Source organism: Nymphalis io, chromosome 19 (genome assembly GCF_905147045.1).
Source record: "Nymphalis io chromosome 19, ilAglIoxx1.1, whole genome shotgun sequence".
Classification (NCBI taxonomy): domain Eukaryota; kingdom Metazoa; phylum Arthropoda; class Insecta; order Lepidoptera; family Nymphalidae; genus Nymphalis; species Nymphalis io.
Window position 1 is genome coordinate 2,438,475 of NC_065906.1, and position 20,985 is coordinate 2,459,459.

General features: G+C 32.1%; 1 protein-coding gene across 3 annotated transcripts in view; it reads left to right on the forward strand.

Annotated features, from left to right (window-relative positions):
• The window catches only part of LOC126776210 (uncharacterized), a 177,150-nt gene that overhangs the window by 149,085 nt on the left and 7,080 nt on the right, over positions 1-20,985 (forward strand). For all 3 annotated transcript variants that reach the window (XM_050498517.1, XM_050498519.1, XM_050498518.1), the window contains one exon: positions 8,415-8,527. In XM_050498517.1, the coding sequence (XP_050354474.1) occupies positions 8,415-8,527 (113 nt within the window). The remainder of the gene's footprint in view (positions 1-8,414; positions 8,528-20,985) is intronic.

The window sequence follows — 20,985 nt, forward strand, 5'->3', positions numbered from 1 at the left end:
ATCAGCAGCGCGGTGACACGTTCAGTGCCAACTTACCGTTCTCTTTTTTTATGATATTATGGACGGGCAAATGGGCCACCTAATGGCTAATGGTCACCATCTCATATAGATAGCTATTCCTGTTCATGTAATAGCCAATGCCCCACCAACCTTCGGAACCAAGATATAACGTACCTTGTGCCAAACTTAAAAATAACCTTAATTATATACATACTTAACCTTAAAAAAAGTTTTTGAAAACCTAATGCTGTTTGGTTAAGATTAACGTGGTCTATCCACTGAGTTGTTCGACTCATTTAAAAAGTATTTATTGTCCATTTTTGTAATACATCAAAAAATGCTTATAATTTCTACACCAACATAAAGAACAATGTTTTTACATTTAAAAACCTGTATATATTAAATAAAATAACAGGTTGTTATGATACTATATAATTTCCAAGACAGTGATGTCTCTATTTTACCTCGTTTCATGTAACTATAATTTTACCACACACGACTACAGGACACACATATATTTATAGAAAAACGTGTCTGCGCGTTACCTAGGTGATACCGTGGCAAGCTATAATATTATGTATTATTACAAAGTCAACAAAAAATGTGCTGTTATGATTCATTTTACTGAATTTTTACTTGGTGTTAGGGCTTCGTGCAAGACCGTCTGCGTAGTTACCAACCATTTATCGCTTATTGATAACAGCTACTTAGTATTATTGTGTTCCGGTTTGAAGTTGAGTGAGCCAGTGAATCGAGCACAAAGGACGTGACATCTTAGTTCCCAAGGTCAGTGGAGCGTTGCCAATGTAAGGGATGGTTAATATTTCTTACGGCGCCGTTGTCTGTGGGCCACTTACTATCAGGCTGCCGATATTTTAAATAAGTTTAATAAGTATTTTATATTCCCCTATGATCGATTCTCTGTTTTATAATAATCTTTAACATGTATATATATGGGTACGTGGTGTGTATCGTTTCGTCTATAATAAAGTTTTCATAAAACACGAATTAAGAACCACCGAAATGATTGATATAAAATGTCATTACTGTCGACTAAGTATACAATAAAGATACTAAATTCTATTTATTTCATAATATTGTTTAGTATTATTTTTGGAATTTATTATTTAAAAAATATGAGAGTATCTACAGGATTTATTATAGAATACCTTGCCCCATGTATTGGCTTTAATTACGAACACTTAGAATAACCTCACTAAATACCGCTTTCCGTTGATGACTATTAGCAAATTCTGATGTGGCAATTAACCATCCTGAATTGATTGAACTTTTTATTAATTTACCGTTTCCTATTTCCATGAGCCTTAAAATTTCAAATTCCCTTTGCGAAGTCGTTTTAATTTCGATAAAAACTCTGGAGCGAAGTTTTGAGGCCAACGATAATAATAATTTAGAAAGAATTTTCTAGAAACCGGGACCAAATTAATTAAGCCCTTTTTCCCAATTCTTTTTTAGCTTTTTAATAATTAATGCCCCTAGAATTGACAAATGGCTACTGCGTTGAGATCGATGAACGGATAAATAGGACCACCATCATATTAAAGAGATGAGGACAAAGCCGATACTAACATTATACTTTAAATATATAAGCCACTGATAACGTTTCATAATTGTCATATTATAATACAATATTAAAATTTAATAAACGTACGATAACCCCTAAGTAGAGCAAATTTATCAAATAGCATACATATAACAATACATATAAACTCAACTTCAATTGTTAATATTTATAATTAAGTATATAATCCAAATAATATTGGTATCTATCACATAGTGTTCAAAATTTCAGCTCAATCGCTTGGATGGAAATAGTTTTAGACTAAATTGTAAGGTTGACACCACACATACTATTTGTCCAGCCGTTTGGCGTTATAATGTGACTAACGCAAACGAAATGACTGTTCCAAGATCATCCTCACATAGCAACATATTTGGTTGTATTATAAACGTGATGGAATTCACTCAATAATGACTTAGATTTTTGGCTTTATTACTTTTTTTATTAGGTAATCCATAAACATAAGTGTTAATTTTTATCTGGTGACAGTTCTATTGGTTATTATTTGTTAGGCCGCAAATCCCGAGGTCTGCTTATTCTAATAATAACTTTTCTGACGAGAAATTCTCTATCGCAAAGCAAAGTCTGAAATTTGAATGTTTACACTCATTATTAGCGTGTGTGTGCACACACGCTAATAATCAGTGTAAACGTAAAAACTAGCGATTATTAGCGTGTGTGTGCACACACGCTAATAATCGCTAGTCTTTCTTAAAAATATCGTCATTGAGTGTCGTTTCTTTAAAAAGATCGTCGTTGAATATCTTCGATAAATCCGTAAAATATAATTTAATAATATATATAATATAATTTATCGTTGTGCTCGCAGAGCTGTTATCCAAATACTAATAAAAAAAATCGCTACAAAGTCCCCAAGATTACCTCGATATTGTTCGTTCGAGATCGAAGCAAGATATATCCGATGTATCGTCTTGGGCCTGATGACGGATTTCTCAGCAGATAGATGAACATTTTGACAAATCGACGTCCCTTTTTTAAGTTTAATTCTCTTAGGGCCGTGTTCCGATATTTATCTGTGTTTTATGGTAGTCCCATACAATGACCGTCTTGGGAATGGATGAATTGTCTTTAGTTATGAAATATTTTTTGTAATATATTAAAAGTCGATGGCGATCGTTCGTGTTATCTTTATATTTCTCAGTGAGAGTAATGATTTAAGATCTTGCATTGGATATGAAAGTAAACGCTATGTAACTTTCTTGAATAAAATTATCTAAAATTCGATTCTTATTTTATTTATGATAATACAATGTTCAATTAAAGAAAAAAGTAAAGTACCAAGTAAGTAACATGGTACTTGGTACTTATATTTTCTCCTTTAGAAGGATTGAAATATAAATATAAAAAAACAGTATATTAAATATTATTTTCAATACAAATATTAAATTAGTAATTAATGTGTTTACTGTAAAAAAATAGAAGTAAGTAAGAACTTAGTTGAAATAAAGTCTTATTTATTTTATCTGACAGTTTTTTTGTTCACAACTTATATATTATACGAATATATTTATCATAAAGTTGAGAAATCGGTAAATTAATAATCGTGAAAGTTTGTTACGGAAATCGTCATGAAATTTATGATGCACGTTGTTCACAGTACAGAAAAGGCTACCAAACAGACCACCCCTTCCCACACACGCGAGCGAAACCGTGGACGAAAACTAGTCAAATTGTATTCAAAACTTAACTACCAAGATTAAAGATAAACAATAGAATTTCAGCAAAATTTATGCAATAATTTACTAAAATACTTACGTTACTACTTAAATGCACTTATATTAGATTTATCTTTAACTAAATTTCATCGATAGGTACTTTAAATAATTTAAGGACATTATATGAACATTTATTACATGCTCAGACATGGTCTCTGTAATATATTCCCGAGTAAGTATTGAGTAAGTGACTACATGTATTCTGTCTAGTAAGTTGGTTACAGTCCGAAGATATATACCCGATTGATCTTACATTGTTTAACATGTACTTGAGGCATTGAGAGTTACAAAGTACAAGTCTTTAACCTGATATCACTTTGAACTGTATACTAGTAATTTTAAGAGCTGTTTTGGTTTGAATGACACTTCAAATTCCTTCAGAGTATGTTCAGCTTAACCTAGCATTATGCAGTGTCTCATCTTTAGCAATAAAGTCTTGGAAGGTAATGATACTTGTATCGCAAATTTCAAACCATATAAAGCTGGAAAGTGTTGACTTTTAAAAATATTACAACAGAAAGGCTAGATTTCTTTTGTAATAAAACATTATTGCTTGTAAGTCTATATTAAAAGAGTGGTATTATTAAGAATCATTATTAATTTATACATAACAACTCATAGTTTATACATAAATCAATTTTTAATTATTCATTATTGACATTTTATTCATATAACTTCTCCTATTTCATGCGAAACCGCTATTGTTTCTAGCAGTCTCGAAACCTCAACTATAAATGCATATGTCCCCATCGATCACCGTTTGTGCCTACTCATTCTCAACCCTTAAAACTAAACAATATTGCGTTATAATTATGAAATTATTGCTAACTATTTTTCTATCTTAACGCGTTTTCCCAGTAAGAAGTTTAGTATCAGCATATTGTATATTACTTTCAAAGGTAGTAGGGATTCATCTGCGTGGGTACCGCCCATACTTATTTTACTGCCAAACAGCGTTGAGTCAGCTAGTATAACTATAATCTGAGTTTCATTGCTCCATGCTCCACGCATTGACGAAGTTTATCTACCTTAAAACCACTTACCACTTAAGTAAATATTAGTTAACTTAGCATTTAATTCTTCAATCAAGTGTAATTGTTTAATTTTTCTATTATCATTCTAAAAAATAAAAGGTGAGGCTTATAAAAGAAACAAATGTTGGAACACATCATAACCATTCCAATATAAAACAGACGCACAGACATGAACCCTAATTCTATGATATCGGATTCCCGTATATAATCATTTTGTTTCCCTCACACCCTAAATGTGTTGAATGTACGTTTTTATTGCCAAAAACATTAAACCACCCCAAAAATTTCACGCTTATACGCACATATTGATCAATGCTCTCCTGTGAGAGATATATTTGAATTTTAATCTAACTAGTTTCCGCGGTGTCTTCCGTATCTGAGGCGGGAAGGGAGGTTTAAGTGTTATGGTCTTTTTTGTACACCATGACAACATGTTTAAATAATGTCATGATCGGTGATACAGTTAAGACATGAAACAAAGAAACTAATATTCACGTGTATAATAATAGTAAGGATAATTTATTAAAACTATTGACGTAATTTTGATTAAAATAATCATTGTTATTTAAGGATAAAAGAGTCATTATAACGTATCGCTATATATGATACGCCATGTATCATAATAAACATTTTTTTGACATGTAAATTTTTGTGGTAGCTTGTATCCAACTGTTTGTGTATCCAGAAATAACCAGTTTCATTCTTAAATGACGATGGCCTTGATCGCCTTGATAATGTTAAAGGAGACTCCCCTTTTCTTACAGAAAAGGGGAGTCTCCTTTAACTTAAATTTAACGTCAAATTTTAAAACCCTTTCTTACAGAAAAGGGGAGTCTACATGAAGGCTCGGAATGGACGTTCGTTCTATAGACACAACTACCTTGACTTATACCGTCACTAGAAAGCGCTGTGTAGCGCTTATTGTATAGCACTTTCCGACGACGATTTTGAAAGTTAAAAATTTGACGATAGTTCTCACTTTCTAAGCTTGTGATACGTAGTTATCAGCAGTATTGAAAACCTGTCCTTAACAAAAATTTCAAACAAATAAAAATATAACTAAAGGTCCTATGTTACCATCATAATGTTATATTGTGATGGTAACATATGACCTTTTAGTTATATACATATTTTATTTTTTTATATTATTAAAATATTGTGACATTGTTTGTATATTTATTTTTATTGTTGATATTTTAACTCTGGCATTTAAAATACACCATTGCTAAATGTATGACGTTGAAGTAACTTGTTTAATTAAAATACGCTAACTAAATAATGATTAGAATATAATATTTTTAAAATAACTTGCATGAACTTAAAACAAATTATATTATCAACACGTTGTAAAAATATAATTTAAAAAGAGAATTCAACTGCATCGCAATAATTAATAAATAAATCATATAATTTTTCACTAAGACACACAACACGTTTGTGTCAAGCAATCAAGCACGCACATATATATACTAAAGTTATGCAAATTTTAAAACTAATAGGAATATTTTTATTTATTTATTTATTTATTTGGGAAACAAACAATTATAATTACACTTAATAGTTAAAAAAAAACAAATATAAGAAAAACATAAATCAATCAAGTTTCCACTTAAAATTAATACAAACAAATGACATATTATATTAAAAATAAAAACAAAAACAGAAAGCACAAAATGCAAGTGAAACTGCTATAATTCAATTATATGACGTAAACTAAATTTAAATTCGCTAATTTTTGAGTTAAATATATCTAATTCTGCACAATGTTTGTTATAACTTTTACATGCACGTAACAAGAACATATTCTTTGAATAGTCACAGTTACAAAGGGGTACAAAAAATAAAGTTTGGTTTCTCGAGTTAAGGCGAGGACATTTAAAAAGTATATTATTAAAGAGACTCTTAGAATCAACAGTGCTATGAACAATTTTATATAAAAATATTTGGTCTCTTATAATTCTACGCATATTTAACGGAATGATACCCGAGATATTATTATTGTCAGTATTATCAGAAAGGCCACCTCTAAATCGCAAATGTTTCAAAAATTTTGACTGAATTTTTTCTATTTTGTTTACATACGTTTTATAATAAGGGTTCCAAACTGTAGAGCAATATTCCAAGATAGATCTAACATAAGCATTGAAAAGTAGAATTAATGTAAAGCTATTTTTTAAATTCCTTAGTCAATCTAAGAATAAATCCTAGCATTTGATACGCTTTAGCTGTTATATAATTCATATGATAGGTAAAAGTTAGCCTCTGGTCTAAGTAAACATCCAAATCTCTAATCTCGGAAACTCTAACCAGACAGGTATTCTGCAATTTATAATCAAATAATATTAAGTAGAGGATTCTACTTGAAGGTCGTCCGAGAAAAAATGACTGTTTTAAGCAATAATCTTTTATATCATTTCCATTCGTTACTGTCAAAAATTGCGTTAATATTTTTCCTTTTGTTTTGCATTATTTAGTAACATTGGTTTTAATTTTTATTATGTCATACAATATTGAAACTTAATTCCTATTAATTACTTCTTAAAATTGATTAAGGTAAAAAATTATTAAGTTATAATTGCGAATCGTAAATTCCATAATTTTGGGGACCATTAGTTTTGTCAATCGTCTGGAATTCCCTTTATACCTCAATATCACCTTTGTGTCTAATAAAGCAATTTAAAACACGAACCCGACATTTTTTTCAATAACGACCCCTTTTTCTAGACAAAAAACCAGCTAAAACTTCCAGGGGTGAAAAAATACATGGGGCTTATAATGACCGTTTCTCCCCTTGTAACATGCGTGACGCCTGCTATGAAGATATTAATACACCATATACCTATTCTTATAGTTTTGATATAAAAAACGGCGGTATCCATAATTACAAAATGGCGAGCATACAACATGGTAGAAATGAAATATACGAGGAGAACCTGTTTTAACACTTTTGTTAGAACTAAATTGTTTTCGATTAAGATTCAAAGCTAACAAAACATTCGAAATTCAAATTTAAAGTATAAAATTATTATTGGTGTTGTAAACATTAATTATAAAATAAAATTCCGAACAATAATATAAGAACTTTTAAATTGTAATATCACAATATATGATTCTCAATAATTGAAATTGTATATTACGTATACTTTGGCAGACGTAAGCAGTGATCGCCAAAATCCACAAGCTCCGAGCGAAAAGTAAGCACATTTGGCAAGGATCGACGATTCTTTACTTACAAGACAAATTAGCTGCACGCTGTCCAAAACTCATTATGGCACTTGCGATATACATTCACGCTATTATCATCTTTCAACAGTGGCATGAATGCCTATATTGCTGTGCGAGTTATGATAAATGGCAGACACAATTGTGTTGTACGTATCACGTTCTGTCGATTCGTTGGATCGCTTCCAAGGATTTACGAATTGAATTATACTCGCACATTGATACACTATTTTGCTTTGATTAATTTTCATTTGTTTTGTCAACCTTACTATTGGAATTAATGTGTTGAGTTCAAATTCATTAACAACTGTAATGTAACTTACGCTGTTTTGGAGCTGTACCAAATGCTGATTCGATGTTTTTAGATCACGAAAGAATACAATGAAATGTTTGGACCTTTAATTTTATTTATTTGTTTAAACAACTTTTTGGCCGTTTACCAAACTATCAGATTTGCTGTTGTGTAATGTTTGCAAAGGCCCCTTTTTATTTCAGCTCAATCTATAGTTATATTTAAAATGTTATAATTCTCTCAACTATGTCTGCTACATAACCCCGGTTTCATAAAATATAAATAAGATTGATTAAATTATACACAAATATAGATTAAAGTCTAGAAGGTCACTGGAGTAATATGCCAATAAAAAATAATGTTGAATAATACAAAACCAATCCATCTCATGTACCAATATATCAAGCCGCAAATCAATTAAGGTTTTTAGTGTCAATTAAAACATATTACTATACCAATGAGTTAATATATCTGTAAATGCGAAAAGTCTTGCAAAAGCTCCAATTATTCTATACCCCAAATATACATTCTTATTTTTTTCCTTACAGAAGATAGACGCTTACAATCATAGCGGTCCATCGCTTCAAACGTCAGCGGTGATCGCTCTCTGCTCAATCGTGCTCATCGTGGGTGTGCTTATAGGCGCCATACTCGTTTGGAAGTAAGTGGGCTAAGAACTTGATTTAAAATAACAGCTATTACAGCTAACCTTAAGGCGAATGAGGATACACGAGGAAACATGTAACGAGAAAATTATGACTTTATATCATTTAGCTGAAGTTGTCTTATGAAAAAAATAATTTGCTATTTGAAAATACTTATTTTAATTATTAAATATAAATTAATAAATGCAATATATAACCTCGCTAGCATTTTCTGTCTAGCAGGGCTATGATAATTGAATATGCTTATACTTAATTAAATTGATTTTATTTTCGGTATTTTTTAAAACGAAATTATTTCAATTCGAAATAAAGTAGCTGCGCAACTTAAATATGCCAATCAAATGTTTAAATTAGATACAATTAAAACTTAATTAAGGAACAAAAGTTAAAATCACATCTGACAATCCAACTTTCAAGATGTAATTGTCACTTGACATTAAATCTTCCGAGAAAAGGAGCAGTACAATATTTTCACGAATTAGCGCCATTGAGTCCCGCGAAGACAGGCGTGGATGTGACAGTTTAATCGTCGTTAAAGCCGTCGTCACATACGTCTAACGCAATGGCCCGAAAGTTGATTAGAATTGCTGTCACCTATTCGAGATTTAATCCCGACTTTAAGCAGATGACAGTGCAAGTAACAAGATGTCTCTTATTTAATTGTTCGTGAACTTAATGTGTATTGTCTGATGTTTGAACAATTGAAGATTTGTGTTATTCATTCAAGGCTACATGAAGTTTGTAGTTGATATAAAATAGTAAGGAATGTTAACGTGCGCTTTCGCGTTTATGTATTTTTTTATCTGTCTCGTGCTTTATAGCGAAGGTAATATATCAATTTTATATGTAAAATTCTATCTTTTGTCCCGCACTGTACATATGGTGTAACAAGGTCCACGATATTCTCTTTAATAAACAACTTACCGTACCCGGACAAATTATCGAACCTACAATATGATTTTCAGTGGAAAAATCGGTATAACATATGTATATAAGTTATGTCATAGTATTTTTTTTTCTTTGGCCTGAATTCGAGTAAATATTTTTAACTATGAACATTAAAATTACAACTCATAGTATTTAGATTGAATGAGCTGATGTTTCAAATATTGTGTTAAAAGTTGTAGAAAGTCTATTATATTTTTGCATATTTCTCTTTTTCGTCTCGCTTCCGCTTCCGCTAACTCTTGTAACTTAAATCAAACTATACAGTGTTAATTATATACGTCACAATACGTATTTATATCGTCGATATACGGACAGACGAACGTCGTCGGATTAACAAAGTTAGTACCTTAACGAGGTCTAAATTATAATACGGTGTTGCTATAATATAGTTTTAATAAGATAAGAATTGAGAGCATCGAACATGTTATTTTTTTTATAGTATAGGAAGGCGGACGAGCATATGGGCCACCTGATGGTAAGTGGTCACCAGCGCTCATAGACATTGGCATTGTAAGAAATGTTAACCACCGCTTACATCACCAATGCGCCACCAACCTTGGTAACTGAGATGTTATATCCCTTGTGCCTGTAATTGGCAACACTAGCTCACTCACCCTTCAAACCGGAACACAACAATAACAAGTACTGCTGTTTTGCGGTAGAATATCTGATGAGTGGTTGGTACCTACCCAGACGAGCTTGCACAGAGCTCTACCACCACAAAATATAAAGTAGTATAATTGAATACAACCACTACCACTAGGAAAACCCGTGTCGGGGGTCGGGTAAATAAATCAATATTCGTACCACGCCAGTTAGCAATCCAGAAAAAAAAACTTTAAACAGTCAAAAGGTAATATTCTTTATCGGTAAAATATTCTATACGTTATTTAAAGTAGATTTTTCAGTTGGCAACGCTCTCGCACTGTCAGTTGCCAATTGCGAGTATATCTATAACATTAGCATAAAATAATATTTTGAAGGAACACATTTCAGCTTGCATGCAAAATCAAACGTGGAAATAGAAAATTTTGAAACTTCATAACCAGGAAATAGAACCGAACAGATCGCTCTATCATATCATAACGCATTTCTGATATTGTTAAAACGGAATTCGGTTATTTGACATGTGTCAAAACATTTGCTTAAAAAATATAGGTAATATATAGGTTTTAATTTATAAACACAATAGTTCGAAGTAAATAAATATACACATTTTGTGGTATGCACAAAACCCTACCGCAAGTCAACTCCTCATATAAGCTACCGCCATAATACTTAGTACTTATTGTTGTATTCCGATTTCTTAGTTCCCTTAGTGTTCTATTGGCGATGTACGAATGGTTAATATTTCTTAAAAGAATATTTAATATTCGAACCGTTACAATAATGGTTATATAAAATCTAATTTGTTGTATAAACAACTTAACTGCTGTGGACGGCCTTAGAATAATAAACCGTTTTAAACAATATGGCAACATACCGCACGGGTTTATTATTCATAAATCATCGAAATGTCAATATGTAAACAGGGATATATCTGGATGGTTTCCTGTGAGCTTCACTTGTTATGGAAGATACATATATCTATAAATAAATCCCTGTGTGTTTCTGACAAAATCAACCATTTTTAAGTCCACGTTATTTTATATACGGCTTCTACCTACCTATAAATATCGTTAAGTGGGTAATTAGTTGAACAATACTGCGTCTTCTTCTTTAAAATTTTAAATCAATCGTGACAGAAAGAGAGAAATCGATGTTTAAGAAAACACTCGCTCGACAACGTTTACAATTAAAGTAATTATTGTTTAAATGTATCAAAAATTAACATAAAGCATTTTAACAAATTCGCAACTTCCTTTAAGGAATATTCCCATCATACGATTTTAAAACGTAAAATTTTGATGCGTGACGAATTATGCCAAAATTATACCGCGCGATTCCTTCTTCGCGATTGGATGAAACCGCGACGGTCGACCAATAAACGTAGAGGGCGTGCCACTCTTGCGCATTCTAGCTTTGCAATGTTCGAATATTCATATTTGAGTCGTGTTAAAATTGCTTATGGCTTCGTATTACCCCTGACAATAGTTATCTGGGCAATCATTTAAGTTATTAGTCTACCTTATCGTAAAATGTTTATTTCTGTTTAAAAAATATGCGGAAATTGTACTTATATTTTATTATTTTATTTAAAATTATATCAACCCTTTTTCAAACTTTAAATGTCAATATTAAACGAATACAATATTAAAAAAAATTTATAACACATCCTTCAAAATCGTATAGCAGCTTTCGTTGCTACTATTCCCAACTTCACATTTATCAAAGATCTAACAACCGAACCCCTCAACGGTATAACTCTCGACTATTCTCAGAAAACCCGCGCAAACTCGAGTCCCCTCAACATCGGGGGCCCAAACAATAGACTATTTACAGGGTCGCTTTGTCTTAACTTTGAGAGGCTGAGCACTCTAAATAACCCAACCGAGAAAGACTGCAGTAAAACCATTTTCTACTTTTGTATTTTTTTTTTAAATTTTGCAAAGGAGACTTTTAAACTGCCAGAAATTGAGGTTTATAAATTTAATCGTCCGATTCAGCCAGATTTTCTTTTCAATTTCGGTAACGCTAATAGCGTATTGAATGAACGTTTTATGAAAGACCAGAAAAGGAACAAATCATCAGTGCAATCCAACTAAATGTTGAATTATTAGTTTTATATAAGTAATAGTTCATTATAAAATAATCTAAGATTATTATTTTGATATACATAATATTTCACATTGTGATATTTTAGGTTACATTTATAAAATTCAATAAGAAATTGAATACTTAGATCAAAAAACAAAGGTCAAAAAACTGGCCCCTAAGGTTCCAAATTCAAAATTTACTGATATAAACCTTTCTGTTCGTTAATCATTCTGTCAGAGGATATAAGAAGCGCCATATGAAGTATCAAATAAAAATCAGTGTTTTATCTCATTGATTCAACGTTATCTATAAGATCACGTACGCATGGGATAACGTCTTTATTAACTTCCATTGTTTCTTCTCATTATGGCAAACCAATTGTGTAAGCTCAACTATCCGTAAAATCTTTACTGCTAATTTAATCTTTATGTCTATCAGCTTAAGAACTGCAATTCCGTGTGTAATTGTAACTAGCTATATCTAGATGTTGTACGTCATTCAATGTGATATTGTTGTCGAATTTTAAAACTTGTTTCATTTATTTAAAGTCGTATTTTGAACGCGTTTATATCATATAAAGGGATTCGTTGATTTCTGAACGCAACGGCTTATTATCGGCAATCTGCATACAATCACATATTTGCATGATATCTCAATTCGTTCTTGTGGTCTGATTTGAATAGCTATGGTAAATTTAACGCATGGAGAGTTCAGGACACATTTCTACATATTATAATGAAAACCATTGTTTTGTACATAATGTTTATTATATAAGGTTAAACTGCGGTTGCTTTGAGAAAGTTTAGATAATTATATAAAAAGAATTAAAAAATCTTATGTCATCTGCTGATGATCGGAATACATTATTGATTAAATAAATAATTATGAGTATATTGTCATTCGCCATACAAAAACCCTCTAGGATTAAATAAGCTAAATGTGATGCGAACAATATCGTGCTTATTATTTATTATAATTAGTAATATGAAAAATCATAATACAAACCATGCTAATTAAATTGTAATGAGAGGTTTAATTACTAGCCCATCAGAGCTTAATTAACCCAAATAACTTGCTTATATTTATGCGTTACCACTGTTTCAATAACAAAATTAATATTTTTAGCTTTATCAATACGTGAAGCTCATTAATATGACTTCCATATACATTTGTTATTTCCATGTATGAAAGTCAGTCGCCCAGTTGTTAGAACACGCGAACCTTAACCAATGATTGCATGTTTGAGTCCTGTGGAGTGCCACGGTATTTCATATGCTCAATTTGTATTGCGTTGTGGTGAATTATGATTTATCTCATGCTCGGCGGGAAGGAAACTAAGTTATGGACGTATCGGAAGAAAATCTGCCGTATATCTATTCACCAACCCGAAAAAGAGTGAAGCCCATAGCCCAACTGTGGGATGTTTACGCTGTAACAAAAATAATTTAATTCCATTAAATGTTAATCGGGTAGAGTTTTTATTATTATACTGTCAATCGAACGACCTCTAACGATATCGAATCGATATTGTTATGTCCGGCTTAAAGGAAGAATGAGCACATTATGATTTACATCTTGGAACAAACCTTGGTAACGAATTGGCGATATAAGGAATGGTTTATATTTCTCATAATGCCAATGTCTATAGGTGAAGTAATCTCTTACCACTAGGTGGCCAATGTATGTAGCTACCAATTTTAAATTAAACAAGAAGGTAATGACTATACCCAGCAGTAGGATTTTCATATTGTTGATTATTTTTTATATCCACATATACTGGTGGTAGGGTTTTGTGCAAGATCGTCTGGGTAGGCCACTCATCAGATATTCTACCGCAAAACAGCAATAATTATATTGTTGTGTTCCGGTTTGAAGAGTGAGTGAGCCAGTGTAATTAGAGGCAAGGGACATAACATCTTAATTCCCAAGGTTGGTGCCGCATTGGCTATGTAAGCGATGGTTGACATTTCTTACAATGCCAATGTCTAAGGGCGTTTGGTGACCACTTACCATCAGGTGGCCCATATGCTTGTCCACCTTCCTTTTCTATAAAAAAAAACCAACACAGAAGTTAGATGTTTGTAATTAACAAAAGTCCCTCTAGAATTTGTTAAACAATACAGAACTGAATAAACTCACATCTCCAGGTACCGAACTCCAAAATTTTAGTCATAATTATTGTTACAAAGCATTCCGTTAAAAGCCTTTCGCAAACTTCATGATTAAGTGTGACATCCTCGAGCCATAAATTACAAGATATAACCCACTTATCTACGCGTCTATTCAGAATATTACGTAATGACATAACACTATTCGCTCCTAAATTTAATCTGTCATCAGATAAGATGTGACAGCGTTCAAGATTATTCCATTGTTCAAGATGAGGCATTGGGTTTTCGGATTTCAGTTGATTTGATTTCCAATAAGAATAAATTTTTGGCGTTACAATAATGATAAAAATTATGTTAAAGTAACTCCATAACGATGTTACTTTATATGAAAGCGTTGTTCGTGGTCCGAGAGTTAATAGTCTTATTTTGAATAAAGAACAGTTTGAGTAAGGGCTATAAAAGTTCAAGATATTTTATATAGCTGTAACATACTTATATAAAAGCAAAAATCTAACTAGTGCCCTCACTACAGGACAGTAGAGAGAGTTGAGTACTTTTATCCTGTAATCCAATGATTCCTTTCGAATTAAAGTAATACGCTAAAAGTTGTTAGGCTAATGTATAATTAGTAGCTGATACACTAAAATGAATGCCATGACTGTCACTATAAATACAAGAACAGAACAACGTAGAAAACATTCGCAGGCAATTTTCATAAGTTGGTAACTTCTATTAACTTTGATATGCCAACTCGGTACGAACTTTTCAAACTGAAACTTCTGGATAATGGACCTGTCGATGTTCACACTATCCATTGCGTTCGAGTTTTCAAGTTAAAAATATGCAACTCGAGAAGTTTTCGATAAAATCGACCAACTTTTATTCGATTAAGTTGAAAAATTCGACGTAAATGTGCCCAAAAGTTGGACTATATCGTACATTAGCGTATTAAAATTTCAGTAAAAAGTGCATTATTTTAGTCAACGGCTTAAAAGAACCACGAAATGTTGGAAGCGTTGGGTCAAATATTTTTTCAAAGAGCGTCATCCATTATCTAAAATTGTATTGTAAAAATAATTTACAATTATTCATTATCAGCTTAGTTTCCTAACGTAACTGATAGCGGCTGCAATTGTTTTCAAAATTGACATTCATTTATTCCAGAATACGTTTCAAAACTAAACATACTACGAGTAAATTTCGTAGAATTGTTATCTTTGTATTGCAAATGGGGTATAAACTGTGCGATGACACGAGACACGTCACTTAGTGTTAGCCTAACCTAGATTCTAGGTAGTAAACTGCCACGTGCAGAAAATGCATGAAAGCATTGTCATGATATATTTGCTTAACATATCTTGTATTTACGTATCCATGAGTGTGATGTTTTAAATTGTGTCTGTGATATTAAATAGAACATGATAAAAGGAATATTAGATTTGATTTATCGTTGACATTTATTTTTATTTTTTACAAAAACTAAACGGACTGGCAAATCCTGATCATAATAGGAGGTCATATAATACTATGGTCATAATCGATAAAAAAATACATTGGCGCATTAGGCAATATTAAAAAATTCTTACACCAGCAAAGCACCGCCTAATTGGAAACTTAAGATGTCATGTGCCTTGTGCCTGTAGTTCAAAGGCTAACTCACCTTTGAAATTGGAACACAATAATAAAGTTATACTGTTTAGTACTGTTAAGCAGTAATAAAAGTGCGGGTGAAACCTACTCAGGTGAGCTTACAAAAAGCTCTACCAACGCAAGCACACACGCATTGGTATAATTTCATAGATACATTTATATGAACAAACTATTAAAATTGAATATGTATGTCTGAAAAAAAACTGCCACATAGAAATTCTGCGACATGTGTATTCCACCAACCCGCATTAAATATCGTGGTGGAATAAGCTCCAAACCCTTCTCCTCAAAAAGGGAGAGCTTTAGCCCAACAGTGGGACATTCACAGGCTGTTACTGTTACGTATATGTCGCTTTACATAATTGGTTAACTTTTATATAAATTCAACGTTGCGTAAAAGTTCGCCGTAAGTTATCGCCAGAAGAAATTTTAATAAGCTTCGATAGGGTTGCCTTCAATGCCTTCTATTGAAATGCAGGTAACAGACCGACTTAAATCTAGAATAATTTTCTGATAAAGTTACTCAGTTTTATATATTCTTTCTATATTAGTTTCTCTTTCTATCTAATAATAAATCATTTTCTTTATTTGTAAAATGAGTGAGATTATGAAAAGACATTAAATTCACTTTTGTCACGTCAATAGTTTGAATTTAAAGCGCGGTATAACTGTAGCTTTTTATATAATAATATTATTCATATGATATTATATATTTAAGCCTTCGAAACGTTCGAAACGCACTGCATCGTCTGGTTTAAGTTTCTTGTATATTTGGACTTAGTTTAGTTTTCCGAGGTATTAAAAAAAAATCTCGTTTAACAATAGATTCGTTGAATTAAAAATAAATATATCCATACTAAGGATAGTTACGATAGTAATAATTTCAAATTATTTGGTCTCCGTCGGCTGAATTTAATAAGACCTGTTCAACCGTTCAACCGTATTTATCTTATAAAGTTTGATCAATTTATATTACTTCCCGAAACATAACATCCCAAACAATCCCAATAAGCCTTTGATCTCGTCTGAATCCCCTTGATTCTAATACAATTACATTAACCGGATATGAATTTTAATTGAAACAAGATATTTTAATTAAATCCAAAGGAAAGGTCAAGAAACGAACTATTTTTGAACTATATTTTGGGACGTGACTTTGTTTGAATATATTTATAAACTATAATATATTTATAAACGATGCGTATATGCTGCAAATCTGTGTCGTAGACTCGAAATAGGTTAAATAAGGACCGATTTTGATGTCACAGTGGCATGCGCTAGCGATTCCGTGGCATTTCTCGTTAAGACGGAAAAGGTACTGCTAGTTTTTTAGTGGGTATTCCGATATTCGGAGCACACTCGGCGCCTTGAATACCGGTGAGCCACACATACCCCCTCCCCCACTGTTCCCGTGGGGGAAACGCGTAATTCGTTTTTCCAGCGATAAAAAAAGGACTGATTTTTTCATTTGCACCTTCACCTATCTTGACGCAACGGCTGGTTCATCAACTTTCTTGAATACGAATTTTATTCTTTATAAAGAAACATATTAAATATATTTATTTCATTCATTTATATAATACAGCTTGTGTTATTATTTGTTATAATGTTTAAAGAAAACAATTATAGCCGCTATAAATTGAAACGTAATAAGGCCACGAAGGATATTGATATAACGATTTGCTTAAACGCATAAATACAGCAAAACCAAAGGAACTTGCAATCCGTCCATAAATAAAATCAACGTTCAATGATCGAAGCGTTAATGCATAAATTCAGTTAGACAATACCAGCATCACGAAAGAGTAATATAATCCGCTTTCCGGCCAGTCTCGTGGACGCCTCGGCTTGTTACAGAAATGTGAAAGCTCTGTTTTTATTACGTATGTCAATAACCATTGCGATCGCAATGACATATGTCATTGACATACAAATGGGTCCTATTAATTGAACAACATAAACAGTTTCTTTTATTGTATCGATATATGTACTATGAAAGTATTATTTTAAACTAGTTTCTGCCCTCGTGTGAGAAAGGGGGCATCAGGTGTTTGATACTCTATTTAAAAAAAAACATTCACTTATTGCTAGTCAAACTAGAGACTACCACCGGCTTGGAAAAGAAACACCAAGCCCTGAGAAGAACCGCCGAAAGAAACCCAGCGGGTCCTTTTCTATTTCTCTGACAATGTATGCAAAATTTTATGATGATCAGTTCAGTAGTTAAGACGTGTAACAAACAAACTCACTTTCGCATTCATAATATTAGTTATAATAGTGTTGAAAAAAAATGTTCATTGTTAAAAAAAATCCAGTTTACTTCTGAATACGTGTTAAAAAGAACGCAAATTCAATTCCTCAGTTGAATCGTTAGCGATCTGATAATAAATTTTATACGGAACGCGTGAATAAATTATTTCAAAATATTTTTACAATTGAAAAGGATTTTAAAAATTTATTTGCAATGGTATTTGTAAAATTAACATTTAAAAATATTGCATGCGGACCTGATTGTCCATTGGCACACTTTGGTCTTAATTGAGGTCCGTTAATTCAAAGCCGGTCACTCTTCTCGTCCAGGAAGAAGGGGGGCCATCTTCCTGGACGAGAAGAGTGACCGGCTTTCCTACTAACTATGGATATGTAAATTGTTGCTAAATTATATGATTTTTTATCCTATTGTCACTAAAAACTACTTAAGTTTAGAATTTAAATATCCTTTAAATTGAAATAACAATTACAACAACATAACAGAAAACTAATGTCATTGTTCATAAAAAAAATTAAAAAAAATTATGTTATTTTCATAATAATTAATAGATTATTCAATTATATAAGACTTAGGCTGCCATGCCTAAAAGTACCACCAAAGGCGACCCGTTCATCTGCAAAAGATTAAGACAACTGACCTTTAAGGTCAACTGGGCACATACTCGGAATCAATGAAGAAGTCATCTGGAATCTAAAACGTCTAATGCAAGCCAATATATATGACTGCCTCATTGGTGGTCCAGTGGCTTGATGTAAGGCCGCAGACCCTGTGGTGCTGGGTTCAATTCCAGGTCGGGCCAATAAATACTTATTGTGTTTTTTCGGTCAGAAAATTCTCAGTAGCAGCCTGGAGTGTAGCGTGCCTCGGAAAGCACGTAAAGCCGTTGGTCCTGCGCCTGAACTCTTTCCGGTCGTGTCGGATTATCGTTTCATCGGATTATGAGAGTTAGGAAAGAAAGTGTGCACCTGTGTTTGCGCACACATTTGTGCACTATAATATCTCCTGCGTAATTGACTAACCTCTCTTGACATTGGCCGCCGTGGCCGAAATCGATCTGGAGGACATTATATTATTATTATTATTATATATATATATATATATATATATATATATATATATATGAATATCATATCTGTATCAATTTTTAATCCTGAAACATATATTGCGAAACATGCAGACATTAAAATAATCGCAACTACTGTTAAATATATTTTCAAATTCATATTAGACATCCCTAAAAAACAAAAATCATCACAGTCTAAAATATATATATTTTAAGCATTTTTCAACTGAGCCACGATAGTGTTGTACTAGATGTTTATCTTATTCTTGCTAATAATATAATTGTGGAAGTGAATTTGTTTATTTATTTGTTACGCTTTGAAGTTCCGGTTTGAAGGGTGCGTGAGCCAGTGTAATTACAGGCACAAGGGACATAACATCTTAGTTCCCAAGGGTGGTGGCGCATTGGCGATGTAAGCGATGGTTAACATTTCTTACAATGCCAATGTCTATGGGCATTGGTGACCACCTATCCTATAAATTTAATTATAAATTAAAATTAATTTTGCGTTTACATCTTAACCGATCGCTATGATATATGATGATAAATTTCATGGTTTATTTATCATGGTTACAGAAAAGGACAAAAGGCACACAAGACATACACACGCGGACGAAACCTCTAATTTATATTTATAAATATCGATATCAGACAGCTATCAAACAATATCAATCACAGTATTTGCTGACAAACAAACGCCACCGACGCGAAACACGTGTTAAAATAAATTTTATTTTGTATATGACAACGGCGCATACAAAATATGAAGTAAAATTCGATAAATATGCATCGTTATACGTGATCTGAATATAAACAGAAAATCCCATCCCGTTACAAACTCAGCCGAATGTTAATTTAATTGTAAGTAAACATTTTTTTTACAATTAATAGGCCAGCGGTTGACCGTTGACTTGCCTTATTTTAAGCATAGACACGGTCTAAAATATAACACGCTTGCCTATAAGAAACCTGTTTACTCTGGATTTGAAGACACCAACATTGTACCTAACAGAAAATACGGACTCAAGCAAAGCATTCCATAGTTTAAGACGAGCCTCGCGCCAAATTGATGTCGACACCGCGTTTTGTCGATATTCATTGAGAACTCGGATCATATTTCTCGATAGTCTATAATTAGTGGTCCGTCACTAATCGCATGGACGTATTATAAGATTGATTGACGTGTAGCTATATCGGTAGTGACGCGCTACGAGATAATGAGTTGTGACGTAGAACGTGTCGATGATAAATCACGTCTAGTGTTGTTTTAACACTTTTTTCAAGCGGAATATTAGTTTACTAAGCGTAATATCGTATTACTTTACAGGTACCACCTATTTCGAAACTTTGACCGTTATTATGAACGCAACTCATTTTTAACAGGTTTTAGAATGTGTTTTTAAATGTATTTTATTAAAACTTATAAAACTAAAATAATAAAACTTTATAACATTAAAACTTTATTATTTATAATATCTATTTATAATATTAAAACTTTATAATATATTTATATTAAACAAATTGAAAATTTGAAATTACTAAAAATACATTATAAAATTAAAACGAAAATAAAATAAATCCAATCAAAATTTCCAATAATGGCAATTTAATATATATTATATGTAATTGAAAGTAAACGTAATGAACAATAAAAGATAATCACGTCAAGATCAGTAAAATACCTCTATTTTTTACGCGACTGCCCAGAAAAGG